General features: G+C 39.5%; 2 protein-coding genes across 4 annotated transcripts; both read right to left on the bottom strand.

The window, feature by feature from the left end:
- Positions 1 to 25: 25 nt before the first annotated feature.
- spra (sepiapterin reductase a) lies at positions 26 to 6,433 on the bottom strand. Of its 2 annotated transcripts, XR_002042297.2 has the most exons (5): positions 5,954 to 6,433; positions 4,930 to 5,220; positions 4,397 to 4,610; positions 696 to 750; positions 26 to 110 (listed from the first exon to the last, which is right to left on the bottom strand). XR_002042297.2 is itself a non-coding variant. In XM_010754532.3 (3 exons), exons 1-3 carry the CDS (start codon positions 6,273 to 6,275, stop codon positions 4,420 to 4,422), a joined length of 804 nt encoding a protein of 267 aa, XP_010752834.1. In that variant the 5' UTR covers positions 6,276 to 6,433; the 3' UTR covers positions 1,253 to 4,419. The 2 variants fall into 2 exon arrangements, 1 of the variants encoding a protein (XP_010752834.1); XM_010754532.3 differs by lacking the exons at positions 26 to 110; positions 696 to 750 and having other exon boundaries at positions 1,253 to 4,610.
- A 3,254-nt stretch (positions 6,434 to 9,687) lies between these two features.
- On the bottom strand, positions 9,688 to 21,625 carry LOC104938174 (excitatory amino acid transporter 1). Of its 2 annotated transcripts, none has more exons than XM_019264156.2 (10): positions 21,362 to 21,625; positions 20,162 to 20,301; positions 19,941 to 20,078; positions 15,918 to 16,122; positions 15,786 to 15,828; positions 13,648 to 13,928; positions 13,318 to 13,551; positions 11,772 to 11,966; positions 11,544 to 11,678; positions 9,688 to 10,597 (listed from the first exon to the last, which is right to left on the bottom strand). In XM_019264156.2, the coding sequence occupies exons 2-10, from the start codon at positions 20,298 to 20,300 to the stop codon at positions 10,387 to 10,389; spliced, it is 1,581 nt and encodes a 526-aa protein (XP_019119701.1). In that variant the 5' UTR covers position 20,301; positions 21,362 to 21,625; the 3' UTR covers positions 9,688 to 10,386. The 2 variants fall into 2 exon arrangements, with proteins under 2 accessions (XP_019119701.1, XP_019119693.1); XM_019264148.2 differs by having other exon boundaries at positions 9,689 to 10,597; positions 20,162 to 20,304; positions 21,362 to 21,624.
- Positions 21,626 to 25,309: the final 3,684 nt, after the last annotated feature.

Here is a 25,309-nt window from a genome sequence, read left to right as displayed (position 1 = left end):
AGGGCAGCGGGGGAGGTAGTTGAGGTAGAGGTAGTCTGTGGGTGTTGTGATGGTCCCTTGTTTGGGTTGGTTCCTCCTGTGGTATTTTGGTCCAGAGCAGCTGTGGCTATCTGTCAGGGACACATGACAGGAAATGGAGCTGCTCAGATTCAGTGGCAGCCTCTCTGTTAGATCTTTTAAAATACTTCTGCACAGTACAGTGGAGGTGATCACAGCCTGCGCCCAAGCAGCACATTAATGAATTTATTTAGCGTTGCTCACTTGTCAGCAGCAGAACAACATCATGTAAATATAAAACTGACACAACATCACTATATAAAGTTAGTATGATAAACTTGTCCAGTATTCATGTGCTCTTTTTAGCTCTGTTTTGGTCTCCACCAACTCCTGAGAAAACTATCTGGTTCTTGAGCTGCTAAATGCTTCACTATGTTCACCAGCCAATCTTAGAACCCTTTGGGTATTGTCGAACAATGATATAGCCTCTGGTGGCCATGGCCAATGTTTCTGAGCTTCTGGTGTAGAAGTGGATATCTGGAGAACGGATAATGGATATTCGAGCCAAGACAGTCCAAGTAGCAATTTGATATGCAAGAATAATGAAAAATTACACATCTCTGCTACCCTCTATAAACAGATACTGTATATGGACATATGAATGAATATAACTTTAAAAAAGGTTAATAAAACGTTACCCCAGATGATAACTGATGAGTTCCAGGCAGTTTAGGCCCCTTGCAGACTGTTTACCTGCATGGAAACAAAACCCGCTCAAAGCTGATTTGTCAGTCCAACTCAAACAAACAAACAGAAAGCAGAACACTTCAGCTGACAAAGTCCTGGTCTATGTCCTGCAGATCTTCATTCATCTACATCAACGTCTGTTCAGGGTGCAGGATTATTTACCAGCTACCATCTGCTGTGTGGTGCTTTTTGTTTTCTACACACGACACATCATTATTTAAATTGGTCAGGAATTTTACTGAACACGTGGTCCACAGAGGATAAACCTCAGGTTACAATGGCCTGGTCACAGTTATGATGGGCCCTATAGCTACTGTATATTGTATCATGTTGTCACATGATCAAATAGAGACTTGAGATTGTACATAACGAACATACAGATTACCCAACATCATTGTATATCTATATATGACACATATACCAAAGAAAATAAGAAATGCAAGCCAATTTTTAATAAACATTTTATTTAGATTAAATTATAACAGTAAAGACATAATTAGAAACTTAATAATCTAAGTTGCTATAAAGTGGTACCTCTATATTATGAGTTTATATGTAGTGCCCTTGTGTGTAACATTGTAATACTCTTATAACAGGCTTCAATGTCAGTATCAAGTTTACACAACTGAAATGGATAACAACATAAGCACATACAAAACAATTTCCTTATATATTTTTTTATATAATATATTATTCATAAAAATAACAGGTTATACACTAAGGAATGTGTGAAAACAGTGGAACATATTGAACTCCCTTTACTTCACTATTTACTAATGTGACTAGTCAGGAAAAAAATGTCATTTCATTAACGGACGTAAACCGATATCACAAGTAAGGCACCTTAAAAATAACCTGCAGACTTCACTAAAGTTAGAATTCAGAGCACAACATCAATATGAAAAAACGTCAACGTCATCACCTGTTAGCATAGACATACAGTTAGCAGTTTATGGAATGCAACACTTCTTTAAATAAATCACAGAGTGAAGGTGGATACGACAAAAAAATCAACCAAAGAAGCATGAAGATCCAGTAAGTTCTCCTCTGAACAGAGGACTGTGTCACAGTTCAGGCTTAAGGTTCTGTAACACCAAGAGTAGCACAGTGAAATTCATAATTCATTCATGAAACTGGTGCTGCTAGAAGCTTGGTGCTGAATAACTGTATCTGATAACATCTGGAACAGGCTTGTAAGAGCCACTTAAACCATATAGCTTTTTTTGTTAATGCCGTCTTGCAAGTCTTAGTGCGCATGGACGCAGGAAAATATTGGGTTAATTGGTTCTATAATGACTCTCTGAAGTTTTTGATCGTCAACGTCTTTTTTTCACATTAAGAACCGCCTCTAGTGGAACAGTTTAAGATGTTTGTAAAGATTTTTGCACCATTATAAGTTATCAATTTTCAAATAAATCAACCTTCAAGATCAGTCTCATCTCTCTTCGTGATTGCAGTGGGTGACTAATTGGCCTAGGCACTTGGGTCTTTGGTAAACGGCCACTACAAGTGCTGTTCCACTTGACATTTGGCAAGGACTTTTTTCCTTCACACACTGTTACGTGTGGGCAAGTGCTTGCTCATGGTGAGAATTGTTGGGTCTCTGTAAATAATATAAAGAATGCAAACTAGACCTGCTCCATATGTAGAGTGTCATGGGAAAACTTCTGATTTGATGCTGTACAAGTAAATTAAAACCTAAAACTTTTAAAAATGTTGTTCTTCACCTAGCTATCTTGTTACTGAAAGTAATTAATTTAATCTTCAATCATTGCACAAGAAAACTGAACGTACCACTACAGCAAATAAACTGAATTGATTGTCGGTGTGTTTTTCAAGAGACCGTTTAGGTATTAAGTAGGTAGGTATTAAGGTAGTAATAGTTTAAGGTTAGACTAAGGTTAGTGGTGGTTCCACTTGGGTTTGGGACTCTTGTTGTTTTTTAACAGTCCATAACCTGTGGCCCACACCGCCACAGCTGAAACATACTTATTCCATTCTAATGAACAGGAAAAACTTACTGGGATTTAACTTTATTTGACTAAAATAATTCTGGTCTTGGATATTGGTCGAGTTTTGAAATACAGTGGCCTTAATGAGGAATGAAAACTAAAACCTGGTCTAGATGAATTTATTAAGATTTTCTTTGACTTCACATTTTTGGTTTTGGTTTACACAATTTTAAAAAATATATAATTTGGATTTTAAACTAACAGTTTCTGCTTTACAGTTTTGGTATTTGATAAAAGCTTTTATTCATCACCGAAATCTTGTGGTTAAGACACAACCATGTGATTCCAGCTGTGTCTGAATGAATGAATGTAGCTCTATCATTATCTATCTGAAAAAGCTTTTACTTTGGTTACTTCCTTCTGATGCTAATGACAGTTAACAAACCTGATCCGATGACAATCATAAACAAAATTGGTTTATTTATATGGTCTCACTGAATTATTGTCCTGTGAACTGGAGATGACTCAGTATGGCCTTAAGTAAAGCAGTACTTTATCTGGCCCACATAGCAAATATTTTGCTGAGGTGTCTTGTGTCCCATTCACAGTTCACAACTGTGGTCTACGCCATCTTCTCTTATGGACCTACATGTTGTTTCTACCGTGTCCAAAACTATCTGACGTTACTGATGGCAGCTTTACTGGCTGTAGTGTGAATGAACTTCTGTTCTGGAATGTTTTGAATGGAAATGTGATGATCAGCAGCTGTTTTTTAGTGTTTAAGGCTACAGGAAGAGGCTACAACCTACAGAGTTAAAGTCTCCATAAAGTCAGACTTCATATTTTTAGTGTTTTTGTCCCATCTGTGCTCTATCCTCCAGTATCTGAACCAACAGTGACAAAAAGGCCGCCAGAGAGGAGTGCTTACTGTTTGATACAGGACAGAGTGACTGTGAGGGCTGCTACAGTCATCTATAGCCAGGCCTATGATTACTGTACAAAAGCACAACTTTAGAACTTTATTCACTGATTTTGATGAAACTGGATCAGACTTTATACACAATAAATTTACGGGTTTCATGATGAACAGATAGCTTTAGCCAAACTACTTGCTAAAGTAGCTGACTATTAATTAACTAATGCTAACTGAATCTGCTGTTAACAGGCACCAGAACCGGGCTCAGCAGCCAGACTGGATCTGGCTCAAAAGCAACAGGGGATAACGTTACACTACTGAGGTGATTTACAGGCTTTCCTGATGGTTAGATTACTGGACTGACTCAACCTTGGGAGCTAAACCCAGCAAGAAAACCACCTCAGTATGTTACTATCAGTGGCCACTTTTGGAGGTTGTGTTTGGCCCTGGGGTCGGCTAGGTTTACTGGAAGGTAGATGCTAACACTAGCTCAAAGCACCAGCTGCAATGAATAGCATTGGTGGTGTAGTGCACACTCACTACTGGCTACTATAAACGGCAAACAATATTCCTCCCTCCTATTTGAGCATTTTTGCAGGAAACATAAAAATGATAAAGTACACAGCCCTCTGCTTACTGTGTCATGGGGACTTTAAGACTGACAGGGCAATCTGAGGTAACAATTAACTTTTCCATTTGCAGTCATTAACAGAAATCATTAAAAAGGTATAAATTAGTTTCAGTTAAAATCAAGGCACATCTGAACAATCTGGCCCAATGCTACCTGGCTGTGAGAACTCATGCTGTCTAGAGGTCGAAGACGTCGACATGAGCTCCTGATGTGTATGTGTCTTCCAGCAGCAGCTTCATCAGCTTGACACAGGACGCCTCACAGGTGAGCAGCCGACCCTCAGCAAACATGTCTGAAAAAGTCTTCCTGAGGCTGGGATCACCTGTTCTGGATCTGGCCACCAACTGCATGTCTGTGTCCAGAGGCCCTAGTTCATGAATGTACAACGTAATGTCACGTTTAAAGACAATTTTTTTTAAATATAGGCGAGAAAATGGACTGTACCTATATAACACCTTTCTAGTCTTCTGACCACTCAAAGTGCTTTACACTACATATCTCATTCACCCATTCACACACTGATGGCACAGCCTTCGGGAGCAATTTGGGGTTCAGTATTTTGCCCAAGAAAACTACGACATGCAGACTGGAGGGATTGTCTGCTCTGATCCAATATCACAACTCCTTTACAGAGAACTCATTCAATTCTCCCCATTCAGCTTCAGTCTCAGGCTGACAAACCTCACCTGGAGAGTAGTTGAGCACCCGTAGGTCCGGCTCCTCTTCTGCCAGAACCCTGAACATCATCTCTCGAGCAGCCTTACCGGTGCAGTACAGCACCCAGGAGCAGAACGGCTTCAGGGCGCACAGCGAGGTGACATTGATCACAGTCCGCCGCAGACCTGGACGCTGTGGGAAAGCCTGCAGGATGCTGGCGGTGAGGCACAGGGAGGAGCTGACGTTGAAGGACAAGTAAGAGTCCACCTCGGCCATGTTGGTAAAGCTTTTGGCGAAGCGGGACACGTCTCCCAGAGAGGCTGGGATGAGAAGGAAGAAGGTGTCACTGTAAACATATTTTCTCTCATGATATTGATCCATGCAATTAGTTTGGTTTAGTACAGAATCATCTGACAGGTGAACTGAATTTCAAAGTCAGTGTCATTTTAAAAATATTCAGAGTCAGTGTCCATGTTACTGCTGATAACCCACAGACCTCACTGTGTTTCTATTGGAGCTACTTTCTACTAAACAAATAGTCTCTAAAGACGACAAACTGTAGACAGAGATGCTGCTGCTAATAATAATAATAATAATAATAATAATAATAATAACACTATTCTAATTAATTTACTGTTGTGTTGTTTAAAGTCCCTAAGAAACATAACTCCGCTCCGGAGGTGTCAGAAGAGAGAAAGCGTTTCATTGGATGTAGTAGGATGACAAACTGAATGACCTTGAAGAATAGCTGAAAACACTGAAAACACTGAAAACATGACTTTGCGTCAGTGTTGGACAGATACTGGAGGACAGATGGACAGATGGGGAAAAAACACTAAAAACATCAAGTCTGACTTTATGGACACTTTAAACTACAACAAGGCATCATATTACATGAGCTCCTCATATGTTTTCTAAACAGTACAAAGTACTCTTCCCTGCTTAATGAAGTAAATTTACCATCTGATGTATTCTAGACAAATAACACCTTTAGGATATACTGGACCTTTCAAACTATGAACACAGTTATTAGCTCTACAGGTTTCTTCTCACCGGCGTTGTTAACCAGTATAATGTGATCTAGATCCTCAGAGAAGACTTCTTTAGATGCACTGACGACGCTCTCCGGTCCTTCCATCTGAGCCAGATCTGCCACCACACACTTAACCAGCAGGCCCGCTTTGCCTGCCTCAGACTCGGCCAGCTCCGCCTGCAGAGACCGCAGGTCGTCAGCGGAGCGGGCCACCAGGACGAGTACCGAGCCCGGTTTCACCAACCGAGACATCTCTATCGCTGTAGTCCGACCAAAGCCTCTAGAAGCCCCGGTGATGACGCAGAGCGCCCGGCCCAGGTCTGCGCGCTCACTGGACGACATGGTGTTCAACCACAGCACAGCAACAGACACAGTGCGTATCGTGTGTATCCAAAGGTTCCGAACAGACTATGTCCAGACCAGACCCGGCTGTTCTTCTTCATGGATTTAACCAGCGGTGGAAATCAATCTGTTGACTTGTCGCCATCTCTCGGTTTCCCTCTGATTGACACGCATTACCTGTGTTTACCTTTCATTATATTTAATATACACACAGTACCAATCAAAACATTATATTTAATATACACACAGTACCTATCAAAACATTATATTTAATATACATACAGTACCAATCAAAACATTATATTTAATATACATACAGTACCAATCAAAACATTCTATTTAATATACACACAGTACCAATCAACACATTATATTTAATATACACACAGTACCAATCAAAACATTAAATATAATATACACACAGTACCAATCAAAACATTCTATTTAATATACATACAGTACCTATCAAAACATTATATTTAATATACATACAGTACCAATCAAAACATTATATTTAACATACACACAGTACCTATCAAAACATTATATTTAATATACATACAGTACCAATCAAAACATTATATTTAATATACACACAGTACCAATCAAAACATTATATTTAATATACCCAAAGTACCAATCAAAACATTATATTTAATATACATACAGTACCAATAAAAAAACATTATATTTAAGTACCGATAAAAAAACATTGTATTTAATATATAAACAGTACCAGTCAAAAGTCAATGATTTTTCTTGGTATTCACATGGACAACCACAATGATAGTCTTAGTACTGCATTTATCTCTTTATTAGATTCAATCGGCTTCTGTCAGAGTGTAAATAAACCGACTCATTGTCTGAACCACACTCTTGATCTTGTTCTCTCATATGGCATTGAAATTGATCATCTAATTGTCTTTCCACAGAATCCTCTTTAATAACCTTTGAGTTCATACTACCGGACTATAAGCCTTTGTGCAGAAACTCCTACAGCAGATGTTTATCTGATAGTGCTGTAGCCAAATTTAAGGAAGTGATTCCTTCAGCATTTAATTTAATGCCATGTCTCAATGTAACAGAGGACTTGTCTGCTTCCTTTAGCCCCTCACAAATAGATCATCTTGTTCATAGTACTACAGGCTCATTACGGACAACTCTAGACTCTATTGCACCTCTGAAAAAGAAGACAATTAAACAAAGAAGGCTAGCACCATGGTATAGCAAGCAGACTCGTAAATTAAAGCAAGAGACATGTAAATCTATTTTAAATTCTGTATCTGTGCAAAAAAAAAAAAAAAAAAAAAAACCAAGAACAGATTTTCAGATCCTCAACATTTTCATCTTCATCCAATTTTCAGTGTTAGAATAGATATAATGCTTTATGGGTTCATCCGAATAAATTCTAAGGCTATACATGACACAGACCTAATCACTATCTGTAAAAGGAGAATAGGTCTAGAAACTCAGAACAGTGTATGTGGGTTTACTTAATGATCAGGTGATGTTACAGTAGTAAAATCTAGCAGACATGAACAACAGGAAGTGTGTGACAAGCTGTGCAGGCAGGAAATGATCCACAGAATCTAGAAATATCTGAGGGCAACTAGTGGACAGGTGTGGTATGACAGGACCAACACTAACATATTAGTGTAAACCAAGTACATTTACTCAAGTACTAGTACTGTACATTGTTTTTCCTCCAGTTCAAACATTCATAAGTTTGAAGTGGAGAACCTTTATCCAAACAAGAGTGTTTTCATGATAATGAAGGAGCATGTCACCCCACCTGTACTGTAAACACACATTGCAACTAGTTTCCATGCATGGTGCTTTGCTCTCATCATACGGACATGGATATGATATTCTATCATTCTAACTTTTGAGTGACTTTGTCATTTCCTAACTCATCATTAGTTCCTAATGACTTAAGTCATCATCATATCATTGTTTCCCGTTTTAATCAGTGCTCATATAAATGTATTGGGGTCAAAAGCACCTAATATGCAGTTTAATAGGAACGATGTCAGTCATTTTAAAGACAGACACAGATTTCCTTGTGTTCTCTGTCAACCACCCGAAACACTGTTCTTCCCGGGGTAACATGATGTTATAAAAAAGACATTTCATAATAAGATGTTTTACTATCAAAGTGAATATTTCTGTTATATTATACAAGATAAGCCTGTAAAGATGACATTACCATACATAACTAAAGGGAACAATCAAGGTACAGTGTGATAAGAAAGCGTTAGTGCAACAATAAGTGCTGTGACAGTTCTTAAATTGGTAACTTTCTCATGAGTGAACAGGTGGCAGAGCCAGGCGTCGCTCGATGAGCAGTGGGGTGACATGTGACCTTTTAGGTTTTAGACCAGGCGCGCCGCTGCGTTCTGGATCATCTGAAGAGGTTTTACTGTGGAGGCTGGGAGGCCCCTCAAGAGGGCATTACAGTAGTTTAGTTTTGAAATGACCACAGCTTGTGTCAGGAGTTGAGTGGCGTGTTGTGTTAAGTAAGGTCGGATTTTTCTGATGTTGTAAAGTACAAAGCGGCATGACCGGGCAATTTTTCTGATGTTGTAAAGTACAAAGCGGCATGACCGGGCAACTGAAGCAACATGATTGGAAAAGGTTAGTTGGTCATCAATCATAACCCCTAAGTTTCTCAACACTCTGGTGGGGGCAAGTCAATTTTAAAGTTGATGTTGTGGTGTATAGTAGGTTTGACTGGGAGGACCAGAAGTTCAGTTTTTGAAAAGTTCAGCTGAAGGTGATGTGCCTTTGTCCATGTGGCGATGTCTGAGAGGCAATCAGAGACCCATGCAGAGATCGAGGGGCCTTAAGGAGGAAATGATAGATACAGCTGAGTGTCATTTGCATAGCAGTGATAGGAAAAGCCATGTGAGTGGATAATTGGACCCAAGGAGGTGTAAATACCCCTGGGTTACCCCTGTGGTGAGGTGATGCGAAGTGGACAACTGTCCAAGCCAAGATACACTAAATGAGCGCCCTGTCAGGTAAGATTCAAACCAGGAAAGAGCCAAGCCAGAGATGCCCATGTTTGAGAGAATAGAGAGGAGAATGCGATAGTTAACTGTGTCAAAGGCAGCTGATAAGTCAAGTAGAATGAGGACAGAGGACTGTGCTATTAAGGTTGTTTCTTTAGTCAGTAGGCCAAGAACCTCTCCTCTATGCCATGCTAATAACAAAACATAACATAACATAACATAACATAACATAACATAACATGACATGACATGACATAACAAAAAAACACAGATGGTTTCTTTAAAGCACTGCTGGTTGAAATAAAATGGAAACAGACAGGAAAGGCTTTTTTTCATTTATTTAAGTTATAATAAACCAAAAAAAAAAAAAAACACAAACCTCAGATTGAATTTCAGTCAAAACTTGAATATCACACCTTCAAAATGAAATCAGAGGCTTTAACATGATTTAATCATGCAACATATTTACGTGTCTAATATCTACCATAAATTAACGTTGGTAAAAAAAAAAAAAAAAACACACAGTCAATATGTAAATGTGTGTGCGCGCACACATCCATTTGCAACTGTAGGTGTGTGAGAGTCAGTACCACTGAAATATGAAATCATAAAATGTCTGTAATAACCACTATATTACCAACTAATGTTGGGACGATTTGAATTTAAGTTGAGCTAATCATGTCCTGATGACAAAATGGTAAAAAGTCTGAATATATCTTTTCTTCACATAAAATCTTCAAAAGCTTTTTTTCCTCACAATGATCTGTTTGTACTCCAACATCCAGCACATATTTTTACAGCAACTTCTACATGAGGGTAATATGAAGTTAAAATATTCAGTAAAATAGTAAACATGACAGAAACTAGCACTTCTATTTGAAACAAATAACAGATGCATATATTAAAGGATCATCTTTAGAAGAAATAGGAATGTAAGAAATTCACTTCTTGGAAATGACAATAAAGGGATGTTAATAAATTTAAAGTGGGGAATAATAACTGGAAAACTATTAGCCTCACAATTAGGTCCCTACTCTTCAGAACAGAACCAGCTGTAAGTGTTTGAATGTGTTAACAGATGTGGCAGATGTTGAAGCAGACTACATGTTTGATTCACTGTGAGCACGTTTGTCATTTTCAAAATCACTGTCCTGAGAGATGAGCTTGTAAGGTTTCTTCCTCTCCTTCTCCTCCAGCACAGAGTTTCCCATCTCCACGTCTTTGCTGCGCAGCTCGTGTCGAGACAGGAATTCCACAATGCCGGCTCCGATTGAGTCCCCCAAGACATTGGTCGTGGTACGCAGGCGGTCCCTACACCCGAAAAAGAAAAATACTGAATCAAAGGGCAAATAAATGGGAAAACATGGAGGGTACACAGGTAACGCCAGCCATATTTGAGGACAGCGAACACTCACAAGTCACCAAACAAAACAGTTTTGTGACTTATGACTGGAAGGTTTGAAAGGTTGAAGTTAAAGTTTAGCTACTTAGGCTAACCCTAAGCTTGACCTTTTCAGTATTTAGGTGTGTCTCCGACAGTTTTCTGATGGCAAAAGTTGTTGTTTGCAGAAAAATTAGATAATCTCAAAGGAAGTTGATGCTTTCAGACCACTCATTCACAGAGGTAACGTTCTGAGAATCAGACAAAAAGGAGAACACAATGAAGTGTGGTCAGTGGTCACCATTGTACCATGTACTACATAGAAGTGTACTAACAGAAGTATTCGAACTGGGACATACCACTAGTCTTAATGAACTTTTCCATGATAAGGCCAGAATTATTTAAACCTCCATTTAGACCTTTAGGCTTTCCACTTTAGAAGGTATAGGCCTGTATTCATTAGACACTCTACTTTCTTGTGTTCGGTGTTTGAAAGACTCATCCTCCTGAAGGAAGGCTCTGACAGAGATTCAGATTTGGTCCATCCTAGTTAAAGGAGAGAAGGTTTTTTTTCTTATTACCCCAGTTAGCTGAGTAATTTCTGGGAAGGGTATTCTAATTGAAATGATTAATTTGGGAAACCTAATTATGTTTCTATGTTAAAACTCATTGCAAAAAATATTCAATACAAAAGGGAAGATGTAGAACAAGACTCCAGGGAGTCAGCAGAAGTGTGTCACTAGGTGGTAGTAGATCCAGAGCTGCTTCTGACCTTTAAGATGACATAGATGGCTGATGTGAGTTACAGCGACTGTACAGCTACGCAGATGTTACTGAATTACTGTTCTCATGCTCATGGTACAGGGAGCCACTCACAGGAACCAATCGACAGCAATGATGAGAGTGATGTCATCAGTAGGAAGTCCGACAGAGGTCAGTACAATCACCATAGTGACCAGGCCTGCCTGAGGGATGCCAGCAGCTCCAATACTGGCTGCAGTCGCTGTAATACTTCAGGAGAAACACACAGACACACACAGTTGTGCATATATCTTACTGACAGACAACAAAACATGCATCAGCTGTTTTTAGTCAATCTTTTACCTGATGGTGATGATCTGACCAAAGTTCATCTCCATGTTGTTGACCTGGGCGATGAAGATGGCTGCCAGCGCCTCATAAAGAGCTGTTCCATCCATGTTGATGGTGGCACCGACGGGAAGCACGAAGCGTGTGATTCTCTTGTCAATTTTGTTGTTCTCTTCCAGACATTTAAAGGTGACAGGGAGAGTGGCTGAGCTGGGAGATGAATAAACAGTTTGAGGGAACAGTCTTAGATTTTACACTTTAGCAGAGGAGTTCACAAATCACTTTGCTTGAATAGAGTGGTGCGGGTCGGTTTAAAGATTCATCTTCAGTGATCTTTAGTCTGTGCTGTACTTCAGTGAATGTTCATGATGTTCTAGGATTCTGACTGTATTTCTACCATCAGTTCTGTATTAACCTCAGACTAAGATAAGAATAGCTGTTCTTACAGCTGTTGGAATGAAGGACCTGTGGTAGATCTCCTTCTTACATGGTGGGAGTAGCAGTCTGTTGCTGAAGGACCTGTTTAAGGCCTCCACAGTCAAATGCAGGGGTTGCTAACATCCTAGTCTAGAGGTGTTCAGTACATGTGCGAACAAATCTGGCCTGAAACACCATTTTCACTGATCGAATCAGTAGCTTTAAGCAGTGGTGCTCCTTATTCATGACTTTAAGTGCCTTTGTCGGATCAGCTGTGTACAGTACATTTAGTTCAGACATATATGAGAACTGTTCAAAGGGTTCATATCTCAGTAGCACTCTATTTGCATAAGTTATCAGATTATGATTGTTTCTGTGTCTGTCTTTCAGTAACCTTAACCAGGAAGTAACGTATGATTCAGTGTAGTCAGGTAAACTTTAAGATGCATTTGTAGGTGTTACCACTACTTGTTTGCCATAAAAGTCACATTCAGATCGGAGAGCATTGTGTGGCATGTTTAGCCTAGTTTAACACAGACAGCAAACAGAATAAAACTATGCAACTCCTAAGATGTCTTAGTTATGCTGTTTGTACATGTTGCTAGGTTTGTCCAGTGATTTATAGGTTAAATGGTGTAACGATGAATGGATACATGTCTGAAAACCAAAACCAGAGTCAGAGATGCATGAAATTTATCCTACTATCAAACTATGTTCCTGTATTGCATACCTGCTTTAAGAAATTCACAATATTCAGACACAAATGAAAGAAATGCCTAGACCAAGTCATACCAGGGCCAGGATCACAGATCTAAACACTGACACTATGGGAGTGAAATATGACATAATTAACAACTATTTTACTTCTATGAAATTACCACCAATTATTTACCAAACACGAGGCATTTATTTTCATTATTTTCTATTTTCTATCTTTTTACTATTTCCACCTTACCACGTTTCTTGCCTGTACACAAGCAGCATGGATGCAAATATTGCAAAGGCTGAGATGAAGTGATCAGGATGTGATGGATCCATCTTTGTGTGTAAGTGTGGGATCAGCTCCCAACGTGCTAGACTCTTTGTTTCATGGAATAATTGTTATTCATTTGTTTTTAGTGTGGTAGTGTTGGACATGACTCACCTCGACGAGGTCCCCAAGGCCGTTACCAAAGCTTGCAGGAGCCCAGCAATGAAGATGAAGGGGTTTTGCCGAGTGATGACAAAATAAAGAGTGGGAAGAATAAGAACAGCATGGATCAGTAAGCCAATGATAACTGTGATGGTATACATGCCCAGCTGGCCACCCATCTGTGTCAGATCATCCATCTCCACAATCTTTCCTGCAATCAGGAACAGGATACCAACAGGAGCATACCTGACAGGAGGAGAGGAACAGCGAAGATAAGCGTGATGGTAACATTTGCTCAACAAGAAAACACCTCCCACCAAAGATCTGATCTGGTAGTCTTACCACATGATGATGGCGACCAGACGCATGATAGCTTCATTGAGGCTGTCAAAGAAATCCCTCAGGAGCTGGCCCTGCTCCTTCATGTTGCCAATTATTAGACCAAAGCACATGGAGAAGACCACCAACCCGAGGGCGTTGACCCCATTCACCTGACCCGGCACTGGGATCACTTCCTCCCGGGTAATCTCCATGAACTCCTGGGTACCGTTGGTGGAGTTGAAGAGGGTGTCATTCACTGTCATCGTCACATGGACTACCCGCTTTCCATATTTGGTTTTGAACTAGAAAACAAGACAATAAAAGTATTGAGATTATACCAGTGGAGTCTGATAGACCTGTAGCAATCGGGTGATAATAATTTGAGTTAAATAATATTTTGTGTCATCCATACTACTGATAAAAAGACTTTTTCATTAAAGTGGAAAATTCAGGTTATACTTATTCCAGTGTTTTAGAGAGCCAGTGTTTTTTCAACAAGCACTACTCTCAGCTCAACTTCCTCTTTGTTCAGGAAAAACTGAAAACTTTCTGCATTATGAGATTTGCTGTGGATATTCATGTCCCTCTGAGGATACATCCCCTGAACATTCATCCTTCTTTGGTGATTATTAAATTGTGCTTAACAAAAACACAAGGACATATTCACGCTGGGCTTGTGCTAATTTTCAGTTCATTCTGGAGTTGGTTGGAGTTGGTGGAGTTGGTGCAGTTTTACTTCAGTATGAACCAGTTCATATAATCTTGTTTGTGTGAAAAGAATCTGGTCAATTAAGCAAAATAAATAGTTGGATCACAAAAACATTGGCACTGTGGTGGTTGCTGACCATTAGCTAAAAGTGAGCCTGGCTTATATGGCTAGAATAATTTCTTTATCTCATGAAAGTGTGGTGCCAGTCATGTTAAAGCATAAGATGGAGCATTATAGTGAGTCATAGCTAAATGGTAAATGGTCTGTACTTATATAACACCTTTCTAGTCTTGCGACCACTCAAAGCTCTTTTACACTACATTTCTCATTCACTCATTCACAAACATTCATACACTGATGGCTTTAGCTACCATGCAAGTGCCAACTGCTCATTAGTTTTAAGAGCTAACCATTTATACACATTAACACACACAGCAGCACTGAACAAGAACACTATACTGTGTCTCAACTCCAGTTAGATAACATGATGTCTGTGGAGACAGTGCTTGAGCCCAGCTCTGTGTTTTCTTTAAATTGGACTGACACTGACTGGGTGATCATATGTAAATGTCTAAATGTGTTTTTGTAGCTTTAATGATGACCCATAAGCCACAGTTAAGTGTGAAACTTAGAGCTGCACTAATCAATATTGTTACATTATAAAATCGATCAAATGACTATGTGATGATAAAGGGCTCACTCGCATTTGAAGCTATTTTTGATCATTTGGCTCTGATAAATCCACTGAACACTACCTGCTCAACACCAAACAGCAGACAGACAAAGTCAGAAACTAGCTGGACATAGTAAAGCATTTAGCCAAGGTTCAAGAGACAGAGACAGGTTTTTTCCATTTCAGGAGTTGGTACAGACATTGGTATGGACACAGACATAAATGCTAATGTTGCTGGATGTGTAAATAGGCAGTTGTTTGCTGTGTAACACCTTCAGTGTTCAATATGGGTTCATGATTTAGCTTTCCTGGCTAAACCAAAAACACAACAAACTGAGAGCCAAGAATCACTGACAAATGTTGCATGTTATTAGAAAAAAATGTGCCCGTGTCTCACTGTATCTTACATTAATACATTCCATACACAAGCATGCATGAGAGGTGAAACAAGCCAAACAGAATCCGACATCTGACTGTATGCATGTGTCAGAGGAGAACAAAAATGTTATGGGGGGGGGTTACACACTGTAACAGATAAGATAAGATAAGCCAACTGCTTTGTCTTATCTTATCTTATCTTATCTTATCTTATCTTATCTTATCTTACCCAATATTTCAGGCCCATTACCTTCCCACTTCCCATCTGTCAAAAAATGTCTAAACTTCAAGCAGATTGCAGTCCATTAATGCTGATAAAGTCTGCAGTGTTTGCTTACCAAAACTCAACCTTTTCAAAGAGCTCATGAATGTAAGCAATGTGATTTTAGTAAAGCTTACTTGCTGTGTGCAGGCCTGGACCAGGTTTGGTGGAAACATATTTCTGAAATGAGAAATCACAGTGATTAAGTGATGATGTTGGCCAGATGGAGTCAAACTCTGTGAATGTTATTGTTCCTCTATGCAGACTACCTGATCAGATCTAAGAAGGCATCAGCAGGACTGACTTGCTCTATGGTCTGCTGCTTTCCAAACTCATCTTTTGATCCTTTTCCTGGGTGGATGATGAGGACGATTATGATGCCAATGAAGACTGCGATGAAGGTTGTCGTCATGTAGTAAATCACGGCTCTCATGCCCATCTTTCCTGAGGCTTTGCTGTCCAAAGCTGCCATTCCTAAAGGACACAGAGTGGAAAGGCAGTTGATATCTGATTATTAAAAGAAAACAAACAAAAAAAAAAAGCCATGGTAAAGTCTCTGTCCAGTTTTATTTTAACCATTTAGTAGATTATGTATTGATTGTGTAGCAGTCAGGTCAGTCATAGTTTTGGGTTTCTTGTTTAGTATTTCCTGTTTTATTTTGTAATTCTCCCCTCTCATTATCATATCAGTAACTTTATGGTAAATGGTAAATGGACTGTACTTATATAGCGTCTTTCTAGTCTTCCAACCACTCAAAGCGCTTTACATTCACCCATTGACACACTGATGGCACAGCCTCTGGAGCAATTTGGGGTCCAGTATCTTGCCCAAGGACACTTCAACATGCAGACTGGAGGGGATCGAACCGGGGATTGAACCACCAATTCGTGATCTGATTTGTGGACGACCCGCTCTACCTCCAGGCCACAGCCGCCCCCCAACTTTACTTCCTAACATTGTTGTTTCCCACCTGTTTTTATGGTTCTACCCTAAATAGTGTCACCCATGTCTTGATATCCTGTCTTCTTATCTTCTTATCCTGTACTTGTGTATTTATTCGGCGTTCTTTGTTTGAGCCTTCCAGTTTTTCCAGTTTTGATTTCTTGAATCCTGACTACCTTTTAAACTTTGGATGTATCCTGCTGCTTCACAGATTTGTTTGACCGCCTTACCTGATTTGAACTGATTCTGCCTGACAGCGTGGAAGCTTTTGTACACTCACTTTTGCTAGTAAACCACTGATCAGCCTCCGCGACTGCATATGGATCCTAATCCTTGTGTTTGTGGAAGGTTTTTCTGGTTATGAAACAAAAGATTGTGAAACAAAGCTGTATTTCTGTATGTTTAAGAGGCCATTGTTGCTCGGTTAATGGATCCAACTGAAAGTGAAAACCTTTGCACAGAAGCTCGATGTATAATATTGGAGAGTTCTTTGGCTTCCAGGGGTTCTGAAAGTTTGCATAGTCAATGATACAGTAGGTGACTGGGAATTAGGGCACACTCAAGGCTTGGATGGACAAGAATTTATTTATTTATCTTCAGCTCTGAAATCCAACCCCTGTTTGGCTTTCTCTCTATAGCAACTAAATTTGTACGTATTGTAAGATTCAGAACCAATGCTCATCAAACTTATGGAAGAAGAAACAAAGATTAAATGATTAAAATTGACGGCCATAACGTAAACCTGTGGTAAATTACAAACTAAGTCAAAAAAGAATCAGTGCCAATGCACAACTCTATAAAAAACAAAAATCTCAACATTTCTGGTTATAGCTTCTGTTATTTTTCCAAGTTGAAACAGATTTTACAGTACAGTAAGTCTATTCAAAGGCTAATTATTTTCCAGTTATGTCTCAGCTCAGTGATCAGTAAAAGAATCTCTCTGCGCATAAATAACACAAAGACCAGTAGACGGGAAGCTACCATACAGTCGGTGTCAATGCTGAGATAAATAGTTCAGATACTGAAAGGGAGTATTTAAAGTAAGACCGACCTTTTCTTAACCCTAACCCTAACCAAATATGAGAGGTATGTTCTGTAACTTGTAATTCTTTTTTACAGTTCTGTCTTCTTAAATTGAATCTCTTCTAAACTTTCCACTGTCTCTTTTGCAGTGTTTTCTAAAGTGGCAGAGCAAAAGCCCACTGCTGCAAACCATGAGAACAGACCCACGTGCAGTTTGAGGACACCAGGATGAAGCACCTTCTGTCACTGATTTAAACTGAAGAGATCTGAAGTGTTCTCTTTATCTGAATCAGTGGGAGTCTCCTAATCAAGCTGGAGGTGAGGTTACTGGGTTGTGAAGATGACCTTCCTGTGAACCAGCTCTACTGAACTGTCATTCTATCCCAGCACCACCAAGTCTAATCTTTTTTGTGTCATTACACCGATCTGAGACTTGGATCTCGATCTTGATTTGAAAAATACTTTGTTTCTCCAGTTACCATAACTCTCAGTCAAAGAACTAAGCATCTGGTTTTAAAATAATAATAATTACGCAGCAATCTTTGGAAAATCCAAAATTGTTCAGAGGATATTATCAGGTTTCCTTAAAGATTCTTCTGAACATCTGGATCAAATCATGAGTGACTGGTCCACAATAAAAACAGACTTCTAACCTGTTTACTGACTTGCTGAATTTGTAAAACATGAACTAAATAAAAAAAACATCAGCTCTGTTAGTCTACACTACCAGTCAAACGTTTGGACACACCTTCTCATTTAATATCTTTTCTTTATTTTCATGACTATTTACATTGCACATTCTTACTGAAGGCATCAAAGCTATGAATGAACATATATGGAATTATGTAGTGAACAAAAAAGTGTGAAATTACTCAAAACATGTTTTCTATTTTAGATTCTTCAAAATAGCCACCCTTTGCTTTGATTACTGCTTGGCACACTCTTCTCGCAATGCATGTCTTGAAGGAGTTCCCAGAGATGAGCACTTGTTGGCCCTTTTGCCTTCACTCTGCGTTGCATCTCATCCCAAACCATCTCGATTGGGTTTAGGTCAGGTGACTGTGGAGGCCAGGTCATCTGGCACAGCACTCCATCACTCTCCTTCTTGGTCAAATAGCCCTTACACAGCCTGGAGGTGTGTTTGGGGTCATTGTCCTGTTGAAAAATAAATGATGGTCCAACTAAACGCAAACTGGACGGGATGGCATGTCACTGCAGGATGCTGTGGTAGTCATGCTGGTTCAGTGTGCCTTCAATTTTGAATAAATCCCCAACAGTCTCACCAGCAAAGCACCCTCACACCATCACGCCTCCTCCATGCTTCACGGTGGGAGCCATGCATGTAGAGAGCATCCGTTCACCTTTACTGCATCGCACAAAGACACGGCGGGTGGAACCAAAGATCTCAAATTTGGACTCATCAGACCAAAGCAGAGATTTCCACTGGTCTAATAATTTGCGCAGTCTCCTTTGAACAGTTGATGTAGAGATGCGTCTGCTACTAGAACTCTGGGTGGCATTTCTCTGGGCTCTAATCTGAGGGGCATTTAACTTGCGACATCTGAGGCTGGTGACTCGGATGAACTTATCCTCAGCAGCAAAGGTGACTCTTGGTCTTCCTTTCCTGGGGTGGTCCTCATGTGAGCCAGTTTTGTCGTAGCGCTTAAAGGTTTTTGCGATTGTACTTGGGGACACATTCAAAGTGTTTGCAATTTTGAGGACTGACTGGCCTTCAGTTCTTAAAGTAATGATGGACTGTTGTTTCTCTTTACTTAGGTGATTGGTTCTTGCCATAATATGAATTTTAACAGCTGTAAAATAGAGCTGTCAGCTGTGTAGCAACCTGACTTCTGCACAACACTTTTGATGGTCTTAACTCCATTAAGAAGGCAAGATATTCCACAATTGAACCCTGACAAGGGTTAACCCTGTTTTGAGTAATTTCACACTTTTTTGTTCACTACATAATTCCATATGTGTTCATTCATAGCTTTGATGTCTTCAGTGAGAATCTGCAATGTAAATGGTCATGAAAATAAAGAAAAACCATTAAATGAGAAGGTGTGTCCAAACTTTTGACTGGTAGTGTATGTTAAAGTTAAGTGCATTGTGTGGGCTAATGAAGACATGACACTAAAGTGACAACTGACCATAAAGTGGTGAGAGATCATACAATCGATCACTGTTCATATCACATGAACATGGAAGAAAACTGAAGCGAAACTGAATCATACCTCAAACAACGCAGAAAAAAGTAAAGTTAACAGGTTTGATATCCATTGATAAATTGGTTACAAGTATGACATACTGTAAGAATGTGTTTTACCTGTTATTAGACTGGAGATCAGTAAGGGGAGAACAAGCATCTGAAGCATTCTCATTAGCAGCTCTCCGGGAAATGAAAAGTACTTCACTTCTCGAAAGGACATCTTATACGGGCGGAGCGCGAATCCCAGAACAATACCTACAGACAGAACTTGTGTTATATGTATGGAAATGTAGACTGTTAATAAAGTCTGAGACATTTTCATTTAGAGGCATACACACCTACGATAACTGCCCCAACTGTGAAGAGCACAAAGGCATTCTTCTTGAGGAAAGCCTGGACGTCCTCTTTGGAGATCTCTTCCACTTTCCTCTTTGCCTTCATGGTGCGTATGTGAATTCCTTCCCTGAAACGCTGCATCCTGCTGTAGTAAACCCATATATGTGCATTAGTGCAAATAGATTGTGTGTTGACTTGCCAACAGGGCTGATAGATTCATTTCTGGATTCAAAACGTGCAATCTAAAGTTTGGTTCAAGCTAATGTGAGCCTTCAGTCATCTGATTTAAACAAGTTACAGTTACGGTCTTTTTAATATAACATTTTTCTTTGCTTTGCAGAGGTACAATTCATGGTGGTCATGGTCTTTTGTTTCCCAGATGAACATGCATTTTTCTGGTGGAGTCTTCTGTATTAGCATTCTGCTCTTTATGGACTGATCTTCTACCTACAGAAGGTCTAGTTGTACTGGTGATGTACTTTTGTTGTGCACGTAGCCTGAATGTCAGCCTCAATATGGTCTTTAAATGAAACCAATTTTCATGAATCGCTTTATTTGTGCATATATCAGTGTTTTTCGGTCTCTGTTTATCCAACACCATTGTTCAGTAGAGCTAATGAAACAGATGTTAGCTTTAGGTAGCTAAGAAGGTGCTATCAAACTATGGGAGTTGAGTGTGTTTGCTTTTTTTATGAAGCAAAAAATAATAAAATTAATATATTGTTTGACATTTAACCTCAAGAACTTGAAAACATGATATTTAAATATACAAGAGATAGTTAAAGTTTTTCAGTAGTAGTGTACGTTAATATTATCCCTATCTATAGGGCCAATCCAACCCAATGAAAACAGGTGTTTACCTTTAGTGGTTTCATGCCAATAGTTTTGGTTTTATTTGCACAGATTTTGAAATTTTTATTTTAAATATGTTGAACTTTTTAAATGTATTTCTTCAGTGTTGTGAGCCCTCCGTGGTATTGAAGGAAAAAATGAAAGCATGTATCTCTTTATGTTCATGTTTTGTGTTGTTGTTTTTTAATATTATATAATGTTAATATTTTCTTCTTTTTATTCAAAGAGTTAATGAAGGGATCAAAATTAGATTAACTTTCACTTCAGAGCTACAGGTACTACAATTAAAACAGCCAGCACTTCAATACATTATAAAACAGAATAAAAAAGTAAGGATTTTTGTCACATACCTCTTTAGACCGGTGTTTGTTCTTCGGTTGTCAGTGCAGAGCTGGGGCGGTGTGGTTTGCCCTGGAAGCAGCGGTAGGGTAGAGTAGGAAGTGCTGGAGTTTTGCTGGAGTTTCTGGGACTAAGGAGGACAGAGTGACTGAGAGATGAAGCTCTAATGTGAAGCACACACCAAGTGTGTGGGAAAGAGTGCTCTCCTCCACTTGCTGTATTGGAAAACATGGGAGGAGAGACATTCAGAAGAGACACAAGAGAAGGGAGGGAGGGAGGGAGACTGAGAGGACAAGTGGGAAATGAAAATGGTTCTCCCATAATAACACTGTTAGCCCTGTGACACAGTTTCAGGTACAGCCCAGATGTATGGGAAAACTTTGTCGAGAGTTGTTGTAAAAATTATCACATCATTCATTTGATTGGTGAATCAAGTTAGATCTTTCCCTTACCTCTTATCTCACCCTTACTTCTTTTCTTTTCCCTTACCTCCTCCTTTCTTTCCTTTGTCCTTTAAACTGTTCTTGCTTAAACGTAGTCTGTACATTTTAGACTTAACTCATAAGGATTTGTTTCCAGCATTTAACAATAACGATAAGATTTTAATTGATACGCATCATCTCACTCGGGATGTGTTATAGTTCGAGGTAATCCCGCAGAGTATATGACACACCACAATTAGCCGAAAAAAGTAGAGCTTGTGCTGTAATAAGTGACCTCACTGTATGGAAAAATATTCCCTGGTGAAGTTGAATATAATTAGTGAAGAATACCCCTAAAATCAGGTCACATAGCCTTTTACAAACATTATTCCCTATGAATGAAATATTTCTGTAAATGTAACATAACGTAAATATAATGTAACATTCTCTGTTTGTCAGTGATCCAAACAGAAATGTATTTGTGTCAGTTAATTCATTAAAATTCAATGAACTAGTATAGGTTACTTATATTTTTAGATCCTTCAGTTTAGCTGTCAGTCTGCCTGTACAGTATATAACTACAAATGGGTTGAGCTGTCTGTTAACCTGTTAATGTGATCTCTTGTTTTATGTCCACAGACATAAGACAAGGAAAAGAAAACACTCTATTTAAGGAAGACATGAGCAAACATAATGCACGATATTGTTGGTGTTGGAAGAAGAATTACTTTAGGAGAACTATAATGTAAGTTAAACCTACAGCTGCACTCATCAATGGTAAATGGACTGTACTTACTGTATATAGCATCTTTCTAGTCTTGCGACCACTCAAAGTGCTTTACAGGACATATCTAGTTCACCCATTCACACACATTCACACACTGATGGCATTGGCTGCCATGCAAGGTGCAGACTGCTCATCAGTTTGAGGAGATAACCATTCATACACATTTACACAATGATGGCTTTCAGGAGCAATTTGTGGTTCAGTGTCTTGCCCAAGGACACTTGGACATGCAGACTGGAGGAGCCGGGGATCGAACCCCCGATCATCTGATTAATGGACGACCCACTCTCCCTCCAAGCCACAGCAACATTTTACAATGGATCAAATGTGAAATTTACCTTGACTTGTTACCTGACTATCCAAAAGAGCAGGCAGAATCCAAAAATTCTGTAATAATTTTAATATATTCTATACTTTGTGTAAAGCACTTTGTGGTACCTCTGTGCTAGACACATAAAATTGTATGAGCAGGCTGGGCAGCCTGTTAAACATTAGGTAATAATGCAAGACCACCCTTTAGTAAATATAGCAATTTATTAGTGCAAGTTCCATAATACATATGTAATTAATCAAGTAGTCAAAAACATCACAAAGCAGTGACCCTGGGGTTTGTGCGGCCCCTGTAGATCTGCTCCCAGGGCAGTTGCCTGCTATGCCTGGTTGATAATATGGTCTTGTGTGTACAATACTTTGTTTGTAAATGGAATAGAACTAAACTACCATCAACCATAAGAAAGATGTGAGATGTTCCACTGTGACAGACAAGAATATAGAGTGGGTTCCTACAGGACCCACATCTTCTGATTTTTATTAATGGACTGATAAAATAATAGTTACAGGCTATTATTTGATTTAGTTAAAATATTTAAAACTAATAAATTTACTCAACCATGCTACAATCAGCAAAATAACATAATGAGGCAGCTGATGAACAGATAACAGACAGAGGAGGCAGTACACAAATTCATGACTCTCATGCTAAAGAGCAGTGTTGGGATCATTACACAAAAATGTAATATTTTACTCATTACTCAATACCTACTTCAAAAGTAATATTATTACTGCCTGCCAACAGTAGTCTATTACACCACTAATAATATTATTTTTATGTTATACCCACAAAACTGGATCAAAGTGATGATGAGACACAATGCTGAAGCATTTCTATCTTCCAAGTTAGCTCGCTGCTTGGTGTCTTGTACATATGACAATTCCGAATTAATCTGGGGATATGATGTGACTATGATATGACATGGAGATACTGGCTCTCATCCCGGTTACTTTACACTGCAAACGACTCCAGGTGAGTGCTGAAGCACAAGATGTTTATTGATGTTCAGCAGGAAAGATAATGCAGGTTGTTTAAAGTTTTATGTAGCAGGCTTATGTGTGGCACAATACACAAACAGCTGCACCTCCAGTCACTCACTCATCTCTGACTGTGACGAGTCAGCCTACAGGTAGGAGATTGACCATCTGGCCATGCCTGCCCCCATCATCCTCTGTGACTCCACAACTGACACTGTGAAGTCCTTCCACTTCCTGGGAACCATCATCTCCCGGGACCTCAAGTGGGAGCTGAACATCGGCTCACTTATCAAGAACGTACAGCAGAGGACGTACTTCCTCCGGCAGCTGAAGAAATTCAACCTGCCAAAGACAGTGGAGGTGCACTTCTACACCACCATCATTGAGTCCATCCTCACATCCTCCATCACCATCTGGTACACTGTTGCCACTGCTAAGGACAAGGGCAGACTGCAGCGTGTCATTCACTCTGCAGAGAAGTTGACTGGCTGCAATCTTCCCTCTCTACAGGACCTGTATGCCTCCAGGACTCTGAGGCGTACTCTTTGAGACACTCCCCTCTGGCAGGAGGCTGTGCTCCATCAAGACCAAAACCTCACGCCATAAGAACAGTTTTTTTCTCATCTGCTGCTAGCCTTAACACCAAGGCAATGGCACTAAACCCAGGTCGTTGGCTCTTAGGTTGCAGGTGGGTGAGCTGGATATCACTACAGGAGCCTCTACTGGTGACTGTATACAAATAAAGTTGGGCTTATGTGTAACACAGTTCTATTACTGAGACAATGTAGCACCAAGGGAAAGGGCTGTCTGACATCACATGAACTATGCCTTTAAGTGAGGTGAGAGAGGCTTCTGCTTCTGTTTCTAATGTGTGTGTGCTGCACTGTGCTGCTGATTGTACCAACTGTGAGTCCATAAACATGCGACGAGCTGTTGTTAGATGTCAGGCTTTCAGTCGACAGAAAGATGGCACTGTTGCTCTACAAATCCATTGTATGACTTCATATGTATCTGCAAGCTACTGGGTCTGTAGTGAAGACTAGTGCCTATAAAGGAGGTTGAAATATGAGAGATGATGTACTGAATGGAGTGAGCATGTTAGAGACAGAAGAAGTGGAGAAGGTTTCTATGTAACACTGAAAACAGAAGGAGAATTAAAGTATTGTGTATTTTAGTATTGTATAGTATGTCAATTTTGTACCTATTTTTGTTTTTATTTTTTAATTTATTTGTATTTTCATTTTATTATTTATTATTGGGCAATTTGTTTTGTAAAAATAAAATAAAATGTCAAAGACAAAGCTTTTTGGTTTCTTGTGTGTTTGTATGTAAATTGGCAGTGCTGCGATGCAAGGGGGGCACCACCTTAAATCTTGCCTAGGGTGCCAAATTGGTTAGGGCCGGGACTGAGCAGATGTTTCTGTCAAAAAAGAAAAATGCCA

The sequence above is a fragment of the Larimichthys crocea genome, chromosome IV (assembly GCF_000972845.2).
Source record: "Larimichthys crocea isolate SSNF chromosome IV, L_crocea_2.0, whole genome shotgun sequence".
In the NCBI taxonomy this organism is placed as follows: domain Eukaryota; kingdom Metazoa; phylum Chordata; class Actinopteri; family Sciaenidae; genus Larimichthys; species Larimichthys crocea.
This window is presented reverse-complemented; position numbering and strand designations above follow the sequence as displayed.